The sequence below is a fragment of the Acanthopagrus latus genome, chromosome 5, assembly GCF_904848185.1.
Source record: "Acanthopagrus latus isolate v.2019 chromosome 5, fAcaLat1.1, whole genome shotgun sequence".
Classification (NCBI taxonomy): Eukaryota; Metazoa; Chordata; class Actinopteri; order Spariformes; family Sparidae; genus Acanthopagrus; species Acanthopagrus latus.
Window position 1 is genome coordinate 23781485 of NC_051043.1, and position 23536 is coordinate 23805020.

At 40.5% G+C, this 23536-nt stretch overlaps 1 protein-coding gene across 4 annotated transcripts in view; it reads left to right on the forward strand.

Moving 5' to 3' along the window:
- The first annotated feature begins 4489 nt into the window (after positions 1-4489).
- Positions 4490-23536, forward strand: part of fancc (FA complementation group C) — a 29173-nt gene continuing 10126 nt past the window's right edge. Inside the window, exons 1-8 of one of the 4 annotated variants that reach the window (XM_037099353.1) lie at positions 4490-4651; positions 7026-7256; positions 12355-12442; positions 12601-12695; positions 18576-18683; positions 18788-18852; positions 19398-19562; positions 19688-19844. In XM_037099353.1, the coding sequence (XP_036955248.1) occupies positions 7059-7256; positions 12355-12442; positions 12601-12695; positions 18576-18683; positions 18788-18852; positions 19398-19562; positions 19688-19844 (876 nt within the window). In that variant the 5' untranslated portion in view covers positions 4490-4651; positions 7026-7058. Of the gene's footprint in view, positions 4652-7025; positions 7257-12354; positions 12443-12600; positions 12696-18575; positions 18684-18787; positions 18853-19397; positions 19563-19682; positions 19845-23536 lie in introns of all 4 variants that reach the window. The other 3 variants (XM_037099350.1, XM_037099351.1, XM_037099352.1) reach the window with 3 other exon arrangements.

Below are 23536 nucleotides of genomic sequence, written 5' to 3' on the forward strand. Positions count from 1 at the left end.
ACCAAATCCAAAGCTGCTCAGCTTGAAATGGTGCTGTACTCAGCTTTAAGGACAATTTGTTGATTTTTTTTTTTTTTTTTTTTTTGGATCACTTCAAATTGCAACATCAGAAAACTGAGGGAGCAAGAATAATCTCTGCAGTTTTTCTTTAGGCAGGGTACTCAGAGGCATGAATGACCATACATGTACTGAGGAAAGTCAAACTCCAAACTTCAATGTTATTCTTGGTATTTTTTATCTCCATAAACCAACTGTAAAGTAATATCCTATCATTAGTTTTAGCTCATTGTGCTTCTGTTTTGTTCTGAGCTGCACTGAGACAAATTTCTATCAACAGGTTTAGACTCAAAGATTTACAAAAGTGTGTGTGCATGGACATGTTCATAGACTCTAAACAAGTGTAAAAAGCTGCAATGGAAAAAGTAGGTTTTGTGGAACAGTTGATGTGCTTTGGGAAAACACCCAATTGGATGCAACAATCAAAAGACATAGAGCACGCAAACAGAGCTTAATGCTGCTTATCGCAGAGCGCAAAATTTTCCACTCGTGGTAACCAGCAGGAGACACCACACGCACTCACACAGCGGTCCAGGCCATCAAACGGAGCAGCATCGGTGTGTGTGGTGCTCAGAGACAGGCGTCAGGTCACGTAGGGCCACCGCGTCAGAGCCAGGATGGTAATGGCTTTGGTCTGGACCAGAACTGGTAATAGGATTGGTCTGGATCAGAACCGACAAATTTGTCAGCAGCTGTGCAGCTCCTGGTCCCAGAGAGCCCGGGATAAGCTCCAGAGGCTGATACCCAAGCTCCCCACCCGGCTCCATCACTTGCTGGCCAAACCACAAGGTCAAAAAACAACTATACTTCAAAAAATTAGCAATCATGCACTTTGCCTTTTTTTCCCCCCCACATCTATTTACAGAGTGGTTGGGGTAAGGATTTATAATTTTCAGATGTAAACTGGTAACAACTTCCAGCACCACAGTTTGGCCAGAAAGTGTCATTTGGTGCTTGATGTGTTTGTTCTAAATGATCCAGTTGGACAACATGAGATGGATAACAGCACCTGTGAGTTCAAAATTACAATAAAACAAAAAAATACAAAAGCACATGTGGCTCATTAACTGTAATAAGGAAGACAATAAGGAGGTTGGCTTGTTCCAATATCATTCAGTATGCTAAAAAGATAAAATCTCTCTAACTCTTATTAGATAAATACATCTATGCCTATCAGTAAATGTCTTCTTTGTGCTTTAATCTTTAATCTCTGCTGGTACAGTTGCCCAGTTGGCTATGTCAAATTTCTGGCTGTGATCAGGCCTCGCCTCCGAGCATGAAAGCATACACACACATGCACACACACACGCAAACACACTGCGCACACAGACATATGGACGAGTTGCTGCCCCACTGCGTGACAACCCGTCTCCTGGCTCTGTAATAATCACAGAGTAGCAGTACAGTAAAAACACACGTGGTTTACACTACATTTCTCCTAGCATCCATATGTGTGCCCATGCAAGCATGAGCATAGCAGCACACACACGCACAGCCGCAAGGACAAACACACACATAGACACACACACACACACAAAAACATCAGTGTGTGGGTTTCCACTTTGGGCATCAAACCACACTCTCTCAAGTTTTTGCCGTGGTTTTTCTTTCCTTCTCTCTCTCGTTTTTCGAGTATTGCCAGGGACCTTGTTCCAAACCCATATGCTGATGTTTTTACAAGACTTAGACACACACACACGCACACACACATAGAGCAAGCACCCTGCATGTGGAGAGACCTAGCCCTGGTTGACCTACATGTTGGCCCAGGCAGGCGGCCATGCAGGGTGGAGCTGATGGTGAACCTGGGCCAGCGCCTTATGATTTTAACTGCTGCCTTCACTGGACATTTACTGATGGAGACACCAACATAAATATGTTAACCTTGAGGCTCTTTCATCCGACGTCAGGAGCAGTTCTGAAGTTTTTCATAAAATATATATGATTAAAGTTAAGTGCGTGTTTATGTGTGTGTGCATCAGTTTCAGCTCAGCGATCTAAGTTGTACATTATTCGTGTACACTCAAAGACATTTTGAAGCAGATTACAAATAATCTCATGTGAAAAAAGACAATCAATCAATTTTTGACATTTGACTTTGACTTTTGATTGTGGAACTTCACCTTTTGGAAATACTTCATAAATATGTCATTAGGAAATCATCACAAGGATGATGCAAAGGAAATGTTCTTTTCCATTTAAGCCCCAATCAAACAGCCAATAAAATAAAGCCTAATGGACTGCACAAACAAATCTCAGAAAACTAAAAGTGACTGCTAACAGTTTTTAAGCATATGTGGTGGAATATTTTTGAAAGGAAAACTTCAGAAAATTAAAAAGAGCTGCATTACACTGACGTTTGTACCCACAGTTTTCCATGTTCTCTTTGGGACGCTGATGACAAGCACCAAACTAGAGGGGGAATAGCTCGCACACAATTACCGTACGTGCACACACCTGTATATACACACACACACTCCCACCATCTCATGCTCACACATCCACAGGCACCGGGCTTTCCTACCACAGATATTCTGGTGTCTAATGTGGAGCCACAAGACGTCTTTAAACACATTCCCTCGTCTTACAGACTGCACTGCCTCACTGCAACACTCATACTGAGCACACATACAGCACATACCATGGCTTGTGTGGGTATATTGAGCAGTATTCAAGTGGTACAGGCACACATTAACAGTCATCACCACATCTGACCGCGCTCAGACACATGCGCAAGAAGGCATATCTGAGACACAGAAACAAAATGTGTGTGGGTGTGCGTGTGTGTGTGTGTGAGCGCTCTTCAAAGACACACCCACACTTACATGCATATAATCTCTTTCTCATGCAGGCAAATATGTCCACAAGCACACACACACACACACACACACACACACACACACACACACACACACACACACACACACACACACACATGACATGACGTATGTTTAAACAACCGCTTCCTGGTGCAGTGTGCGGGGCTGCTCGGGGTCTGACTGGAGCCTCTGGGCGATTTGTCAGCTTGAGCCAAACACGCTCGGGAACCCCTCAAAGTTTGCTTTTGGTTCCAGAGGGACACACTCCGGACCCCTGAATTCCTGGCCATGGTATGCACTCTGCTTCACCCTCTGGACCCTTACCCCTGAAATGTATGACACACACACACACTCACACCGATGAGAACATCAGCACGCATATGCTGGGAGAAGGTGTAGATTTTCAAAAAGCGCGTAACGCACACACACACACACACACACACACACACACACACACACACACACACACACACACACACACACACACACACACAGAGTTAGGCACACAGCATGCTTATTGTTCCAGGCATTTCTCAATTCCTTATAACCCTTGAACCGGTAATGAGCTGGTGACAGGTTTATCTTAAAACCAGGCCAGCTAGATAAGTCAAACTGTTATTTTAATATTCCAACAAAATGAATGGAAATGTGGATTTATTTTCCCCATTACAAATCCATGATTGTTTGCAAAGCTTGCACATGGAAGAGCTGTGGCTCACATTTAACTGGACTGCATTTTTTTGTGTCCACACCTTTCAAAAATTATGATGCTATTTTTTTTTTCAGAATGCGACAGTTTAATCAGATCATGTTGGTATCTGAATATTAGAAACAATTTTAATACTAATTTTTCAGCAGTATTAATACAACCACACCTGCTGCAATTTCCTTGCTCTCTCTTCTCTCCAACAGTGAGGTGAAATATATAAACAATTTTATACCCTGATTGTTGTCTCAATCCTACATGGTGGCATCAAACGTAGTATTAGTATTGGTAGTACAGGTATTGTGACAACATTATTATATGTATTTCCTGACAATTTGTTAATCCCTGTTATCTCCTCAACAAATTCCAGGGAATCATCTCCATAAGTGATAAAATAGTTTTTTCAACTGAAAACTGCACTTTCGACCAGTTTACATGTATCACATTTTCCAGAAAATGTGACTATTTTCTATATGTTCTATATGTTATATGTCTTATATTCTGTAAGTATTTTACTTTGGGTTAGGGTGTCTCCCATGTCTTTTTTCTGAATGAAAGTATCAATTAATGTGAAAAAGTGTATCATATTAAAGAAAAACAAATAACCATACCTTGCATTGCTTCAGATTTTGTCATCACTTTGTTTTGCAATGTACTGTTAATGTAACAAAAATGTTAACCAGGTCAGGTACAACAAATGATAATGTGGTGGGAAATTTGAAAAAAAAAAAACAAAAAACAAAAAAAAACCCAAAAAACACTTTAACCCAGGCAATGTGTAAAATGAGTATTTACATCAGCGTTTTTCATGTTGTACCATCCCGACAGCCATGGTACTCAACTTCCCAGCATGCACTGCCAGGAGGACGTGCGTGTGGGGGACGTGCCTCTCAGCCAATAGTCTTCCTTCATACACGGAACTCCGACAGAAGAGGGAAGTTCGGATTGTTTAGCTACATCGCGGGATGAAAAAGCTGGTCTTCTTGTCTGAAGAAACTGAATGAAACGGACACAGCTGACTTCTGCTCTGTGAAGATTTTAGTTTGATACCTGTACGTCTTGTTTACATGTAAGTCCGAGTTTGAAACCACTGTCGCCGGCATTTGTACGACTAATTATAACGTGATTAACATGCTAATAACAAGCTAGTAGCTGGAATGACAGTACCTCCTCCTCACAAGATAAATGAAACGCAGTTGTGTTCATGAAGGCGTATCTAGACTGACTCGTACACAGGAGATGTATTTTGTGGTGCCGTTGTTTCTTTACGTTGAGCTGTTTCACACCAAATGGGACTGCAGTAGATTGGAGGAAACACTGGCATCGTGTGGTGAGGTGTAGTTGTTGCACCCGAACCTAGATGAGGTGAAGTCAGCGTGTGTGGGGAGACTTGTCAGGTTTGCTTTGTATCACTTTAATGGTTACAAAGCCGAGGGTCTGTTTACGTGTTTCAAGGTGTTCATGATCGATACTGGATTCATTCGAGGTATTAGATATTGGATCATCATGTTTCTCTGTAGTGTGGACATGCCACCTTGGCTGTTGGGAAGTGATGATGAGGCTGATTGATAAAGGGATTCATTGATTTGCAATTATTTTGATATTCCATGTTTATTTTCAGTAATATTTAATTTTCATGCATTTTTCTTTCTCATATGATGCTTTGGGGTTTGGACGATTGATCAGATAAAAGAAGCAAGGAAATTGGATTTTATGAAGTTGGTTTATTGTTCTCATACAGGATTTTCTGACTCCAATAACCTAGAAATTTAATACCACAATGACAAATTTAACAGCATATCATTTTAGATTTTTATTAAAAAAGAAACATAACGAGGTGTTATGTGTGTTATGTTGTGTGTCATTAACAACAGCTTCTAAGTTAATTTACTTCTCGAGGAGGTGGGGTTATGGGCCACATTTCCAAGAAAACTTGGATGGAGGATGGGTCTCGGCCCAGAATGGACCTCATCAAACTTAGTTTGAGATCCTGATACAGGGACGGATCCAGGATGTTTTTCTCACTTTCTGTAGAGCGTTTTTTGACATGTTTGTTAATTTGGACACTTGACATGTAATAAATGGTGCATTGTAGAAGCAAAATTCTAAAGAACTGTTCCTTTTATCACCATTATTGAGACAACCTTTACATAAGTCTTTATTTAATCCAGGTGTCTTTAAATGTAACATACTGAAGCATACAGAAGTAAATTTGTAGAAAGTGATGTTTAACTGATTTGATTATACAGAAATAATGTCAACAATCTCATAATTGGAACAGCAAACTCACCCTTACCCAAAGTCCACAAACTTAGTTTAACAAATCTTCAAAGATAATATTTGACCAGTCACATCTCGTTCCTGCTCCAGGACGTTTTCAGCCGACGCCAGAGCCGCTGTGGAGTGTGTTTATGTGCACATACATATTTTATGTCTGTGTAATGCGTGTTTGCACTAAAACTTTATGTATATACAGTATATAAGCCTGTGTCTACATGTAACTGTCTGTGTGTGCGTGTGTCTGAGATTGTAGAGATTGTGGGTGAGACTGTCTGCTTCTTAGGTATTCAACGTGCAGTTCTTTTCCACCTCTGAAAACTGAGCCCCCAACACAAGTCAACAAGAGTCGTTTGTTCTTAATTTGGTCGGGCTTTTTTTCCTCCGCGAAAATGAGTATTTATATATTCACATCAGCGAGCCATAGGGGCTTTCCAGCAGAGATGATGGCAAGACATTAAACAAATTGTGTGCAACGAGGTGATCATAAAACACAACCCTGTGGTGTCTCATGCAGGCCTGTCATTATGGCAAAAAAGAACAAATAGACACACACACACACGCCATTTTCAGACTATATACAGACACGAAACACTTCCTAACACGCACCCATGTGATCTGCCCCCCACGTTTTTCTCTCCATCATCATAAAAGGTGAAAAATGTACTGTTTATTTCTCAGTAGGCCTCATGAGTGTGTGACATGGCTTGACTGCCCGGAGCTTAAAAGTATGATTGTATGATTGTGATAATAAGAGCTTAGCATAACCCAATTAACACACCATGCTGCAGTTTATGTCCTGCTTATTATTACTACAATTATTATTGTGTTATCCACTTCTTCTCAAATAGAACATGGGGCCACACATGCACAGTATTAAGCAAAGACCCACATTGGCCAGCTGATGTTATTGGCTGATGTTTGTATATCCAGATATATTTTTTTTGTTTGAGACACACCTCTGCTTTAAAACAGTTATTAAAACAAATCACGTTTGTTATTAAATGTCTTGGCATTTTGATTTGGTACATTGAAATATTATCTGAGGTAAAGATTCTAATGTAGAAATGTTGATATTGACCAATCGTAAAATAAAAGTAAAGTAAAGACAATGTAGGACAGTTGGGTAATCCTTGACGATGGCTTTTTTCTTTGTCATGCTAAAGATCCAAAGTACATCCAACCGGCCAAGCAGCAGAATGTCTCAGCTGCAGCCAGTGATCCAGCTGCAATCAATGGCAGAGCCCCTGTTGAACATCCAGGAGATGCAGGTCTGGCTGGACAAAGCAGTGGCGTGGGGCCAGGCTGACAGCCCAGACACTCAAAGAGACACCTGCCTGCACTTAAACAGACTGAGGGATTTACTCCAGCAACTCCTCACAAATATGAACAACATGGTAAGCTATCGTGAAAAAAAAGTTCTCCTTTTTGTTAACTCTGTCACACTAAGATTTATATTCTCAACAGATTTGTGTAGTTCTGGTTCACGTTTTATTTTCCAGATGCCTGTTACAGCTAATAAAATGGTCAGTATCCACTAAGAGGCCTGTTTTACAGGCTCGACACACCTTATCTAATGAAATAAATGAACAGTTAATCAATTAGGCTACACAGCCATCTGATAAATGAAGCATGAAGTTAATTCAAACTCCAGTACGTCTAAGCACACACCCACACAAAAACATGCACACGCTCACGCTTTGTCCACGCCTGGGCATGAAAAGTCAGTCCAGCGTTGGTTTGGTCCCGCTAACAGAGGCTGCTCTGTGCTGTGCAGAGGCCGTGTATGTCTGGCTGGCAGTGCTGCAGTGTTGAGTTAGTCAGGTAATAGCCGCATTGGGACCTCCAGCGCTAACCTAATGTATCCCTATATCAGGTCCAGCAAATTTGGGAAGGGGGCAGAGGACAGGAGGGGTGCAGGTCTGTGAGATTTCAGTGTTGCTGCGACCTTGCCTCCTTCCAACTTTTGCGCCTTAGCACTCTCTGCCTTGCTGCTTTTTATAACTGATGTTCTCTCACATTTTTCTTTCACTTTATATACTCTTTTTCTCACAGATGAAATCTTTTTCGTGTCAGCCTTACAGTCGTGGTTCTCTTGCCGGTTTTAATTTGGCCCAGTCCATGTGTTTTACTGTAACACTCTGGTGATGGTTAGAATTGCTTTCAGTGTCAGTCTTACTTTCTCTGAACTTTGGCAACTTTTCATGTATTTTTATAGATGAGAACATTGACTCGCCATTAATTTTATCTGTCTGTCTCCTTCTCAGCTAGCGTCATTCTGGGTATATCTCATGCAGAGGTGTCAGCGTCTGTAGGATGATGGAGCGGATACAAAGAATGGGAAAAGAATGGTATAGATTAATTGGGTTGAAATCCTTTTTACTGGCAGTGGACTCATAAAAGACCAGCTGAGGATACCCTGCTTCTTGGCAGCATTTTGCATCCTTTGATGACTTAAGAACTTTCCTGTGGCTTATGCCCTTAGAAATAGTCCTACATATTATTAATTTCCTGGTGTGCACTTGGTTAGAAAAGTGGAGAAGTTTCTCATCTCACACGGAGGCTTGTCACTACAGGGGCAGACACTTCAGGAATGCCTTCATAAAGCATGTTGCACCGCTGGGCAATCACATGTAATCGGTTAGATCAATACCACACATGTCCGTTAAACATGAAGCTGGAGCCACCAACTTGGTACCTGACATTGACATTAAGTCTTGAAACAGAGGAACACAACTAACCTGATTCTGCCTGAACTAAATAATATCCATCTGTCAGCACATCTACAGCTCGCTAATTAAACTATTATATTTCGCCTCTTCTTCTTGAAGCCTTGTCATCACAGTGAGGTTTGCACCCCATGAAGACTGTAAACTGACAGTTTCACACTTCAGTTTTTGTAAGGATTAAACAATTGAGATACAACTTGTTTATCTCAGTTGTAGAGGCGATTGTAAGCAAATTTTGTAATCCTCAGAGAGCCAGGCAAGCAGTTTCAACTTCTTTCCTGTCTCAAGCTTCGTATCGAATAGATAAGTAATAATAAGAGTGGTGTGAGTCTTCTTATTTCACTCTCGGCAAGAAAGCAAATAAGCACATTTCTCAACATGATGAACTATTCCTTTAAAGAGCATTTGCTGGTGTGTGTGTGCATTTTATCATTTTGTTGTACGCCTATAGTCACCATTGAAGACTTTTACAATGGTCGCTGTACTACAGTATTACATCCATCCTCAAAGGAGTTGGTCAGAAAATCCTGCTGCCCCAAGTAGGATAGATGCAGGGTGTGGGGGGGAGCTTGGCGATACGCTCCAGTGTATATTTATGTTCTCACCATAGTAACTCTATTAAATGTTAGGGCTACTCTGATTGTGGTTCAGTGATGTCAGGGACAGAAGTGTTTCCTCATTGTTCTCTTCATCATAGTCCATAAACTTGCCCCATTTGGGTAAGTACATAATCAGTCACTTCTGTCTGAGATGTCGGTCCCTAATCAAGACAAGATACATTGTCTCCAAGCCCATTTACAATTAGAGACAAGGCTGACAAGGCTTTGATGGTGATTTGGCCCCGATAGTCGGTGATAATTACTTTCTGTTGTGAGCGCTCATTGTTACGGGCATTCCTGGAGACACAAAGGAAAGTTCTTATTGTAAATGAACATTCCTGTTTAGTTGCATCAGCGACACACAAATGCACATGTATACTCACACACAACGTTTAGCGGGTGTTGTTGGATTGGTAGGAAGGCTGAGTGTGAGGGCTGCGTTCCAGACAGCACTGGTGGTGTTGTGGGGGGGCACAGTGGGGGCATTTAGAGAAACTTTACTTGGTCTATTACCATTCTGCTTCCCATTAATGGTGATCTCATCCACTTGAGTGAGTCAAGTTAGTCTCTTCGTCTGTTTGATGCTCTTTTTGAACATATAGGCCTAAAGTTACCTATTCTTTTTATCCAGTGCTATACTGAAGCCTTGTTTGCTCACTGCTCTCATTATTTTTGATGAAAGGTGCATAAAGCAAAATTGATACGTATTAGCTCTGCAAAAACGTTGTTCCCCCCCTCTCCATTTTTCCCCGTCCTCTTTCCCCCTAACTTACTAATACTCCTGCAGAAGTGCTAATTGAACATTTTTCTCTTAAAAATTAGTAATATATCTAGAAGATACACTGACACTGGTCTCTGAAACTAACTCTTCTAACCATGCCGATTAAGTGTTTTATAATTCCAGCCAGAAGAGAGGTGTATATATCAGAGCATGTTTTTGTAAATGAGACGAGTGTCAATAACTACATTCATGCTAGTTTTCCACTTTTATCCAGAATAGGACAATATTCTGCAGTGATATGGGTCATTTTTTCAGTTCCAATTAACACATTGTGTGATATGCCAATATTATTAGGGTATTAGGAGCATTCTTCGGACATGTATACATGGGTGTCTCCAGTGGGGTTTGTAACGCAGCTGCGACACACTTTTCTGTTTACAGTCAGCTCTATGTGATGCCAACAGTTTCCAGGGCAGGGGTGGAGACACATGGATGAAAGAAAAGCCTACATTTCTGTCTGAAAGAGGAAACACTCCTAATTTTAAACATTAAGAAAGACCTGATTTTCAGCAGGTTTTTTAGTATACATTAATGTTGCAATGCTGACCTTTTCAAAAAGTTGGTTGAATGAATGGTAGAGGAACGCTGTGTTTGTTCCCAGGGTATGCATAGCTGTATGTAAATAGAAATATGAGTAGAATATATGATTTTAATTAGCCATGTCAACAGCAGAAATCGTGGTAGTGACATACAGTAGGACAAGGAGAGGGAGATGTTCTGAAATCCTCCAGAAATCATATTGTGACATGTGTAATCGTTGTCCCATGTTTTTATATATACTTGGATCATAACAGATCCTTATCATGGAACACCACAGTCTCCACTGTGTGTGTACATGGCAGTGAAGTGAACCAAGTTATCTTCGATTGAGCAACATCGCACTGCTTCAATTACAGCTGGCTTATGTCAGATTTCTTTGTGTGGGATCCTCCCGCCTCAAAGCTGTTCTCTACATTTTAATTAGCGCAGAGGTAAAGTGTATGATATAGTCTGTTTATATGGGATTTAATAGTAAGTAATACTGTAAATCCACATAGAAGTGATTCATGCACACATGTCCAGGCTTGCTTGTAAATTCAAATCATACGTCATCTCTTTGAACTGTTTTCTGTATGTTCCACTGTAGTCATCGTATTGTAAAACATGAAGTGCTCTGTTCTGAAGTATTAAACCAGTGGTGTCCAGACTTTCATCCTCAGGGGGCCAAAACTCAAACTAAATTGCCAGCCATGGGCCAACAGTGAGCGCATGTATTGTTGAGATGCAAAATGGTTCTTAATTGACTGACTTCCTGCACATGTGTCGCTCTGCCTGCCATGCTCAAATCAAGAAGAATCATTTATAATTAGGGGGTCGTACATATTTAAAGAGCATTTTTACCTGACAAAAAATAAACAGCATGAACAGAGATTTATGTTGTAATATCAGGTGGTTGTAGATCCGCTGAACTACCAAACAAGGTTGAACGCTCACCTTGTGTTTGGTTCTTGTTTTAATATTAGCTCCAGTCCCGGATTTAACATGGACTCTATCCTTGTTTGTGCTGTTATTTGTAGTTACTCATGCTAGAGATACTGTAGACAAGAGTCTTTTTTACATTGATTTTAGTGAGCTGCCCTGACATGTTATTGGATCAATCCAAACTTCAAGTCTCAAAAATTACAAGTGAATGTCAAGTAGGATAATCGAATATTTTCAAAAGTGAAATGTCCTGAAAGTCAGGATTAAAGGGTCTTTAATACAGTGTCTGCCCTCACTTGAAACCTTCTGGATGTTTTAATTGGCTGTGAGGTGAAATAAATCATATGGTCTGTTGTTTTGAGCTGGGTAAACAAGCACAGACACACACATACTTAAGCCCTTACAGGTATAGCACCCTCGACCAGAGCCCTGTTCTGCGCTGCGTATCTCTCACTATTGACACCGTGGTGGGAACTATGACATGACCGAAACACAGGAAACAAAGGTGATGCATGAGTAATACACTGTGCACCTGTGGATGTGCCTGCTATTCGACTCAATATCCAAAGTCATTAGGTAGACCTGTGACCGTTTAAAATGTTGTTTGGCACAAGGTTGCTTGGTTAAAAGGATGAAACAACATCGGATTAAACAAGTAAGGAGGTGTTATCAATTTTAATACAGTGTAATGATGAAAACAGGTTTTATTTTTTGGATTGGTTCCACTTTTGTTATGCTTGAGACTGAATATATGCCAGGTGAAAAAAAAATAAAAATAAAAAAATACTGTATGTGCCCTTCACAGAGAGATCTAACTCATTTAAGTTATAAGACCAAGCTGGTGGGATCAAAGGGTGTAAGAGAATACAAAATGAAAACAAAAAGTACACTATTGAATCCATGTTCTCCTTGTTTCGTTGCTTAGAGCTCCACAACAGAGACCATGAAGACGCTGCCCTTCCTAGGCCAGTTTCTTGGCCGACTGTGCTGGAACCCCTGTGTCACTGCTGATGGTGAGTGCCCCCTTACTGGGGAACAGTGAAGGTATCAGACCCAGATAAATGTCTATTGATCATTTTATATTTTATATTAAACCAGAAACCTACCATCCATATAGAGACCACTGAATTGATCTAATCTGCTGTGATTTCTTGTGTCTTGTTGTCTGCAGCTACCAGCAGAAGGTTGTTGTTCCAGTGTCTGTGGGGACTGTACTCAGAGCATCCAGGAAATGCTGTGGAAAGAAAAGCCAACCAGTGGATACGGGTATGGACTGAACTTTTTTAAAAGGGAGGGAAATGATTTGTGATTGCTCTTACGTGCCAACTTCGATCTTTTTATCATCCGCTTCATCTTGGCATGTGCAGCAACTGGCCAACTTTTTTACTTGTCCAAGTAGAAATAGGGCTGAAGGTTTTCTGGGGGGGCTGAATAACCAACAAACTATAAACAACATCCTTAAGGAAAAAAGAAAAAGTAAGAATTGCTGGGTTGACAGGTGTGAATAAAATGCTACCTTGGACTAATAAATCTAGCAACTCACTTCGACAATTGCGAACATCATTTGTCTTGGAGCTAATGATGGAAGGACTCAAGACAGCTCGCTTCCATCTTATCTCTGTCGATAGTTGCATATGCACATAATCCAAATGGCACTTGTGAGAACATGGCAGCTGGTAAAGGCGTTCATGGGCTGAAACACATTGCAAGGTCAGTTCTGACTAAACTGATGGTGGTGCACAGAGATATTAGATATAATCATAACTGAGGGAAGCTTGAAAAGGTGGAGACAAAACCTTATCAGTTTTCATAAATATTTATTGAGAAATCCTGCTACAGTTCCACCAATTTTATAATATAATGTAGTTCTCTTTCAGTCATCCATCATTTGCCTTTTTCGCATATTTGTCAGGCCTGATCTGTTTGGTGTTTATGTCCAGTACGGTGTCCAGATTAGTTCTTGACTATCATCCCTTCATCAAAAATTCCCCAAAAGTATCTGTCTTTGACTGCCTTTGGGCTGCTGAAAAGATTTTCTGTCTAATTTACTTTTAATAGGAGTTCTCTCCAGCCCTCTTTGTCTGCTCTCCGTGGATGATGGATGAGGGAGATTGGGTCTCTTTTAGTCCTAAGCCTTTTGTGCCCAACACTGTAAAACATATTTTGAAAGCAAATTAAAATCGACTGTGTCGCTGCCTCTTGTCACCATAGAAGGATCAGTCTTTATATTATGGTTAGTTGATCTCACTCACTGTGTTTTTTTGAGTCACACACACACACAAAGGAGGGAAAGAGAACAGAGGGAAGAAAAGATTCTGCAATTTTCAACTTTGAGAGGGTTCACACAGATGTCTTATGATAAACAATGTGGAACCTTCACATTTTTGCCAGATTAACTGTGTGTTTGTATTCTTTTGATTAATTTCTCATCTAATAAAACATCTTGCTAATTAAAACGGTGCCTTGAAAGTAAACCTAGAATTTGCCAGATGGTCTTTGACCCATAAGGGGGGAAGCGGAGTACATGTGTGCGAGGTTCAGTCAGTGTCTGCAATATGGCTGTCTGTTTTTGTATGGCTATATATATCTGCATTTGTGCATGTGTGTTTCAAGGATGATGTCTACGAAAGGTGAACCATCATGGCTTTTAAGTTTTTGTACTTTTAGTTAGTTTTATGAATCTCTAAATGTAAAGTTAATTTTACCTTTCTAATTTCTGTGGAAGGGAAACCATGGTAGTATTAAAAGTCTTAGTCCTGTGTCAGTTTTATACATCACGTTTAGGCAACCTCTTCCAGTTTAATTGGTCCACTAAAAGTCTTGGTATTTTGGTCTATTCATTTTGATGGTAATGAAATAGAAATTACATCAACAAATACATACATCAAATATCCCCTTGGTCATAGAGAGTTTCTTTGGTTTGATTAGAATTGGGCATAAGCAGTCGAATGGGGTTTGGACAGGGTATAAAACTCTACCAAGATTTTAATCATTGCCCACAGATTTCACTTGGCACGTCTGTGTTGTGTTATGGCCACGACTGTTGTAGACAATACAATGCTTGTGGTTCCTCCAGGTGCATGCCACGTTTCAGCAGCGTCCAAGAAGATTATTTGACAGAATCAGACAGCAGCCATGTCAAACTGCACAGAGCTGATCGAGCCTGACAGGAAGCCAAACAGTGGAATGGCAAAGTGCATCCAGTCAATAAAAAAGAAAACAAACACCCTGTGAAGATCCAACGATTCACAAATATTACGAATAAACTCACTTTAAACAGAAAAACAATTAAAAAGATAAAATATTAACTATGCAGCCTACTCACCTTTGGTAGAAGCACAAAAATCAAGGAAAAATGTCGAAATAAACACAAGATTAGCAAGCCAGCAACATCAGACGGGCATTACGCTTGCACAGAGCGAGACAGCGTTGGACACATGAGGTTACAAAGAGATGCCCGGTGGCACAAAGGTGTGAACTGTGTTTATTGTCTATAAGTCTGTTCCTTTTTGATGACTCTCCCTCAGACATCGGTTGTGCTCATCTTTCAAACTGTTAAGGCTTAAAGTCTACCATCCACCACCACCAAGTCCAAGTCTTTTACCATCATGTAGTAGTTAACTGGAGTTGAATGCTTCAGCTGCAGCACTGATGGGTTAAAGGGTTCATTGGGTCCGCTCGTTCTAAAATTGCAAGTAGGACACAACCAGATGAAAGTGTCCAAAGATCACAAATACAATAAACCTATTACCGACTCTACAGCTTCTCCCTCATTTTCTTCTTTCTCTGAAGAAGCTTCCAGTCCCCACAAATGACATGAGTGGTGGGGAGCACAAAAAAAAATCCTATTCACCACAGATCATCCCGTCTGGGGGAGCAGGGCAGATGTATGGTTTTAGGCCAGAGATGGTGTGTCTCTGTGTCTCTCCCTGTGTCTGTGTTGTGTTGGGCTGCCTGTCCTGGAATGCAGAATGCATCCTGTTTTCTGTTAGCCCTGTCTGATCTTGCTCCCCAACATTGTTTTCTTGCTGCCTCCATAATAGACTGAGGGTCTGGTGCTAAGTGGCACCTAAATACTGTGTTTGTGTAAGATTGTGCATATTGCTTGCATATGTTTGTGAGTATTTGTGCAAAAACACGTGTTTTACTGCTACTGTATATACTGTTAGCAGCCGCATGTATTTTTTCTCTTGAAATTATGATAGCGTTTTGCCTTTTCTCCCTCTTGTCTTTCCTTCACCCCTCCCTGTCTGTCTCTCCTCTCCACATCTGAGTGTTCCTCTCACTGGAAACGATGAATGCTGGGTACAGCCACATAGCTGCAGGCTATGTCAGATAGTCATTAGCTCAATCGGTCTGTTTCTCCACATCCTGTGCTAGCAGGGGGACCACACAGTGCTGCAGTAACATGGCATGGTCTTTGAGGAGATGACAGATAAGTAAAGCATGAGAGTGTAATATTAGAAGGCCGGAGGATGGACGGTTTGATCGCTTAATCTTTGAGGTATATCTTTACTGACTTGAACGGGGTGAACCACAGGTAGGCCCTGGAGCCACTGTGGCAGCTTTATAGTCTTGAAACATATGTTGGACTCTTTGCTGACATTGGCTGCTGCACTCTGTGTTTTAATTTGGAGATGAAAGTGTCTCTGCAACATTAATGTTTTCATCCTTCTTTTTCCTCTTGGGTGGCATCTCTCTTTCAGTAAATCTGGCTCACTGAAATTATTATTTATATTCCTTTTTTTCTTTCTTTAACTTAATGAATGGTTGGACATTTTAGAAAACATGCTTATTTCTCAGCTTGTTTGTTTACTGCCTGCTGTAACTATTTCTTAGCTACCAAATGTTGTGAGTAGATGCTGCACAGAGTCCTAATTAATGAGCTTTAGAGGTTCTTGCAAACATATTTTTCAACTTTGGACAAAGCCAGGCTAGCTGTCACCCCCTACTATACTTTTATGCAAAGCTAAGCTAATGACCTCATTCATACTTAACACCTCTCATCAAACTCTTGACAATTCAAGTCTTCCCGATCCCATGTTGTAACATCCTTTTATATAATCATGTGTTTCTCAAAGTGGTGAACTTGGTCTCATCCTTGCGTGTGTATGGCTGAGCCTCTTTTGAGGATGCTCCCTTCATACCCAATCATTATAGTATCACCTGTAGCCAATGAGCCTGTTTACCTGTAAAATGTTTTTTGAGAATTCAACAGCTATCCCAGTCTTTTGATGCCCCTGTCCCGACTTGTTTGAACCGTGTTGCTCGTATCAAGAGGCATTTATTGTATTTACAAAAATCTGGGTCAAGTTGATGAGCTAAAACATGACAAGACAAGATTTCCCTTGAGTACAGTCACGTACAGTATGTCAAAAAAGATTGCAAATTGTGTTTTATTTATACTTTACACAGCATCCAAGGTTGTCCTTGTGTGATGTCATCTGGACTAAATATATTTAGACTTTTTATTCAAATTGAAGCGCTTTTTTCTGCTTTTGTTTTTAAAGCCATATTTGAATACAAATGTAAAAAGGATACAACTCTTTCCTCTCTTCCCTTCCGTCTTTTTTGTCTCTGCTGTTTTGACCATCTGAGGCTATACTTGAGTCTTTCATTGGTTTTGGGAGAATTCAATCATGGCTTAGTAATTGTTAACAGGCACCCATCAAAACCAACCCAAGTCTTTGCCTTGTGCATTTTTCTACATCCTCCGTTTTAATTTTAGATTTATGGAGGGATCATTTCTATGGAAGCAGCATGTCCAAGCCCCCAAAGCCAGCTCGGTTGCTGTTTTTCTGTGAGAGAAAGACGGCTTTTGACCTAAAGTATTTGCCATCCATCTATCCATTTGCCCTTCATCCCATTCCTCTGGCGACCACACCCTTTTTTCTCCCTGCTCCAAATGCAGCCGTCGCTGTGCGTTCCAGCTCTCTACCATTCCTTCTAACCAGTCTTCCTTCCTACTCTTATCCCCCAGCCCCACTGTGCCTCCCTACTGAGGGTGGGATAAGTGTGATTGGTTTTGTATGTATTCAATGTGCAGGGTTTGAGGGTGCTCAGATGGTAATGATTGGGGTTGTTTTGTAAGACTGTGTGGAGGGTAAGCATCTTGGCGTGCTGTAGAGCCTGGCCAAAGAAACCACACAGCTCCACCAGCAGCACTGCAGAGCTCCTCTGCCTGGGATTTTGGTTTTTCTCACTCGTTGTTTTTATGTCTTCTCCTTTTTTTGTCACAAGTTGTGCCTCTTTCAATATCTTTCTCTCCTCATCTCCTGTTGGTCTCCTTTTATCTGCCGTTTGAAGGGGATTTGTACTTTTCGTCTTCTCTTGGGTGTTTCTTTGTTTTCAGTTCATCGGAGTTGTAAAAACAGATGTGAGTTGAAGATGTGAGGCCTCGGCTGTTTCTGTTGGATCGCACTTTCCATCATGTACCAGTGAATCAACTTATTGTGGTCAAATAGCGAGTACAAAATCCATCCCCAATTTTTTATCACACTTATGAGGGAATACCAATGGACAAAAAAATCTTGCCAAACACTCAGTTTATTAATCATTTGACCACTGAATGCTGTGTCTTTATTTTTAAGAATGTTGACTGTTTTTCTGAACCTTTTCTTGCTTTCAAATGATCTGAGAAAAAAAACATTTGTCAGTAAAACGTCCTGCAGCGGAAACCGCCAAAGAAAAGTTGACATCCAAAAGATTTGAGAACCATTAATGTAACATTATAACTTACAGTACGAGTCCAGTGTTCCCTCTCTTTGTTCCTTCATTATGTCTCGCTTTTCTCACAGCCGAGCATCAGCTGAGTTTATTAGTCTAGTTTTATCAGTGTATGATGAGGCCCCTTCTGAAAAATGCTTGTAAAACACAGAGGCCCTCTGTAACAAAGAATGCTCATTTCTGAAGTTGCTCATATGCTGTCCATACATTCTCACTTACTGGAATGCCTTCTCTCCACTCATGTGGTTCAAACGATGTGACGCCAACAGAGTCATCCTATATTCCAGTAACTAATTAGCTTTGATGTTATGGATCTTGGGGTTCGGGCAGATTGTGTTAAAGTCTTGTCCACTGTTATAGATATACACATAAAGTAATAATGATAATCTGCTGCACATTGTGATACCCACCCCCCCACAGAAAGTGTTGTGTCAGCTTGCTACAGAGGACGACGATGCTGCAGCGCAGGCGGTAATGAAGAATATGGGTGTCCCACCTGAAGAATACTATCTCAAAGTCCTGAGAAAGGTATTGATCCTTTATTGCTGTTTGCCTGATTTTATCCTGTTTTGACACATACTGTATGTTTATGTTCGATAAATATGCAAAATGGGCTCTTTCGTGCATTTCAGAAGGTGGCACTGCTGCAAGAAAACATTGGGAAGAGCTGTAGTTCTCTGGGTGACATTAATCAAAGGTACAAAAATGCAATTTCACAACATTTTACGTCTTCATATTGCTTCTTCTGTCCAATAAACAAGCCAACACCAGAAGACTTACAGAAGACATTTACTATCATATAGGAGGAGAAAAGCGGCCAATCCTCGCAGAAGCTCAACCTAACTCAGCAATGTAAACATTTGTAGATTATCAAATTGTTGCCAATTACTTTTCTTTTGATAGACTAGTTGATTATTGACTTATTATTGCAGCTGTATTTACAATACTGTACAACAGAGTAAAGCAAACCATCATATAAATAAAGCTGGGACCTGGACATTTTTTGGGTTATTTTTTGAAAACTTTCCCTAAAATGAATCATCTGTCAAAATAGTTGCTGCTTAATTGACCAATTGTTGCAGCTGCCGTACAGTCTCGCCTCCTCAATAGATTAAATCTTCCCTGTCATGATATAGTTAGCATGCAGCGTGGTGTAATGTTTTGAATCAGAACCTAAAAATCTTCGGGGTGACTGAAAAGAAGTTCCTGATAATAAAGAATTTTCTATATGACTCTTCGCAGGTGTTCATGTGACAGCATTCTGGCCACATCAGAGGCTTGCGTCCCCCTGGTTACTTGTCCCGAGGCTGCTCCTCTTATTGGTGCTCTGCTGCAGCAGCCGGTGACTTGTGTCAGGGCAGCACTTAGTGAAGACTTCCTGGATGCTCTGAGCTCTGCCTACCTCAGGTATAGTGAGGGGACATATGAGTGCTGACTTCCTGTTGTGGGTTGTGACATATGTTTCCAAAACCTGTATTGATTGAGTTATGACCAAACACATAATAATATTTGTTTCTGTTCCTTTTTTCCAGCCAGTGCTCGTCTTTGGAGGAGCAGACAGTAATCTCTCTGTGGTATCATAACCTGTCCAGCCTGGAGGAGGCAGTGCTCAGTCAGCTGGAGGATGTTGTCACCAACAAAGGGTCGACACCACAGAGGCTAGAGGAGCAACTGGCACAGTCACTGCTGGTGGGTAGTTTAATGTTATGTGGCAAAAACACAACTTAGAAATCAGATTTGCCAAAAATATGAATTCAGTTCTTGTTCTTGTTCTTGTTATCAACTGAACACTGAACTGATTCCCAATATACAACTTACAATATGTCATTATTGATGTATTTGCTCATTTAGTTAGTTATGTGTTTGAAATGTCAGGAAAAGGTTGAAAACATGCCCATCACCATTCCTCTGAGCTCAAGGTCTTCAAATTGCTTGTTTTGTCAAGTCAACAGTCCAAAACTGAAGGATATTTAGTTTACAGTAATAATAAACATAACACAAGACTAAATATTCAGAAAATGGAGGCTGTGATCTTTGGTATTTTTGCTTGTATAAAAAAAGGCTGAAACAAATAATGAATTATTAAAATGGTTGCAGATTAACTTATTAACTAAAAATGATCAACTAGTCAATTTACGGAATGATAATTTAGGTTCTAGTTTAGATTAAAAGTTACAAGTTATGTCTTGCCAGTGTGCAGTGAAACACATGGTTTACATCTCATATATTTTACCTCATTTATCTCCACCAACAACTATTCTGGCAGCATCTTCATGGGGAGGAAGAAAGAAGGCCAAAACATACTGCACTGTGTTTAGAGAACTGACATTCTGATCAGATCATAAAAGAGCATCTAAAGCACATGAAAAATATCTGACGTCCACCTGTGGTGGTGTTGAGTGACTAATGATGGCCCCGTTTTATTCCTAAAAGAGGGAAATGTTGAGAGTCTTGTACCATTGTACTGTGTTTTTTTTTCTGATACTTCACTGCTGTATGAATTGGCAACATTTCATTCAATTGATTAACTGGTGACATATTCCTGCTGTTAAATGGGTTTGTTATGTACAAAGTTTGACTCATCTGCCCTGAATTATAAAGCCGCACATGAAGAAATCGCTGCGCACTCCATATGTGTTTAGCTCCACTTTTGAAATGCTCCGTAGTTTGAATATAAGGCTGTCAGATTTTATTATGAGGTATGGAGTTGTAATGTTTTCATATGCATAGTTCTTGGATGCGATCCATGGCTTTTTTTTTTTTTTTTTTTTTGGTGGATCTTTATTGACTGTTATTGCCTGGCCAACTCACACCATTTGGCTTTGCACTGCATGCGTCTCACATCATTTGGCTAGCTCTAAACTCCATCTCACATCATTTGGCTTGTGCTACACAGCCTTTACTGTGCTGGGTAAGTACTGAACTCTGTGTCGCTTGAGTCCCTGGCCAGTCCTCACTTCATTTAACCAAAGATCATGCCCCGTTCAAAAGTCAGACGTGATTTTTGAATTATGATTAATAGATTGCTATGACTATTTATTGAAGATGATGTCCTCATTACTACAATGCAATCAGAAAATACCAGCAGTGATTTGTGGCTTTTTATTTTATTGCACAATAACTTAGAGCAAGTCAAACAGAATAGTGCAGCTATGGTCAGAGGCAACTGGAGCTGCAACAATTAATTGATTGATTGTCCACATTTATATTTATTGCCAACTATTTTGATATTTAAACTGGCAATAGACATGTTTCTGTTTCAACATATACTTATAAATAAATGTTAACTGTTCAGTGTAAAGGATATAGAATACTGAAACCAAAAAGGTAAACATTCTCTGATTACAGTTTTCTTGAATGTGAATATTATCTGGTTTCGTTACACAGAACCCTCAGTATCTTTAGATTGTCTTCTTGGGTCCTTGGGTCAATTTTATTCATTTTATTAATTCATTTTCCTAAGGTCACAGACCAAAAAATAGATAGAATATTCAAGAAAATATGGTAACTGAGAGATGAATCAACACTGAAAATGATTGTTAGTTGCAGCCTTAGACAAAGTGTTGCAGCTGTGAGAAGCAAAGATGTCAGTTTGTTTCTGAAACAAGGCGATTCAAGAAAACTCTGAAATTCGATGCAACAATGTCTCCCACAATGTAAAGAGTAATTATTCACTAGTAGTCGTGTGTTAGAAATAGCGAGGAGTAGATTAATCCATGTAGACGTTTTTCTGCAAATTGCTTGTGCCAAATGGTCTTGCCTAGCAACACAATACCTGTTTACCAAGGTTAACTGATTGCTTTGCTTTTGGAAGCTATGAATGTCAGCACAACAAGAATTCACCTGCCTTGCACTAATTTCGGTGAAGTTTGTCAGTTGTGTCACCCCTGTTTTCTCGGAGTGATGGTCCGCTTGAGCCGTGTACATAACAGGATAGAAATCCACACTTTTTCAGTTCCGGAACTGTTCTTGAAAATTAAGACTGCATTTGCTTCTGTCATCTTGAGTTTGTAGGAGCTGCTACGTTGGAAAGAGTAGTTCTATAAACAAATTGATCAAACTCAATATGTCTGTGTGTGTTTTGAGAGTGTACCAGAGAATTACGCTTAACTTCTCTGTCCAGCCAATCATCCATCTCTGATAGACCTCCGTTTTTATCACCTGGCTAGTTCACACACACATGTATGCATGAAAACCCTGACACACATATGCCTCCAGTCGCCGTGCTTTGTTTATGATATTGCATCTGGTATAGCGTGTCCGTCGTTAAGAGGGTGGGAGACATACGTTTAGGTTTCACTTAGCCTTCAGGTTGTTTGGATGTCAGATGTGCGTTTCGCATGTGTGTTAAGTCTGTTGGCGTACACGTGTGCAAGAGCAAAAAAAATAAATAAAATCTAAAGGCGTCTGAGCCGACTGGCTTTTCTCTATCCTCGCCTTGCTTTCACTCGCTTGTTTAAACTGCAATCAAAAATGGGAAACATGAAATTAGGCCCACATTCCTCGTTTTGGCTCGTCCCACCCCCCTGTGATCCAGTGAGAGACACAGGCCCAATAACAATAAACACTCACTTCCTGGGCCTTACTGCCAAAAACAGGATGTTTGTTGTGTGCTGTAATTGACCCTCCTTGAAGTGTTAGTGGTAAGGTATGGAGGAGGACGTTCAAAAAAAAAAAAAAAAAAAAAAATCCATCTGTTTTCACTAGGGGGAACCACGACAGTTCGCACACATGCCTGCACGGCATGTAATCCACATACGCAGAATCGCACTGACATACATAAACAAGCAACTACATTTAAAGAATGTTTTGCTTGATTTAATGCTGTTTTCTGACCTGAGAAGGCACAAAAGAAACTGACATGTCAAAACTGAGGTCGAAACACTTGATTTGAATGATGGAACACTGTAATGACATCATGTAAACGCTAGGTGGGGCTGTTTGTTCTTACTGGCCTCACCAAGACTGAGTGATCTCTTATTATGGCAGTTTTTCAGTTTTACTGTCATGTCATTGTCCGTAACCTGGGGTCACAGGGTGTTGCTGCTGGAGCCAATCCCAGCCTTGTCTCAGGGCGAGGGCAGGGTACTCCCTGGACAAGTCGCCAGCTCATCGCAGGGCCCTCACTGATGAGCAATCCCGGAGGCGGGATTTGAACTAGCAATCTTTCGATCACTAGTCGACCTGCTCTACACCGCTGAGCTACAGCCGCCCCTCAGTTTTACTGAACCAGTTTATAGGTCAAAGGTATATATTAGTCTTCAAGTATTATAATCATTGTAAATAACAGAAATGGCAGGTTTTTAATGGGTTTTGAGTAAATTCAATAAATCAAAAAGCTTGCTAATAACTTATCCTGGCCCTCTTTTTAGTCTCTATTG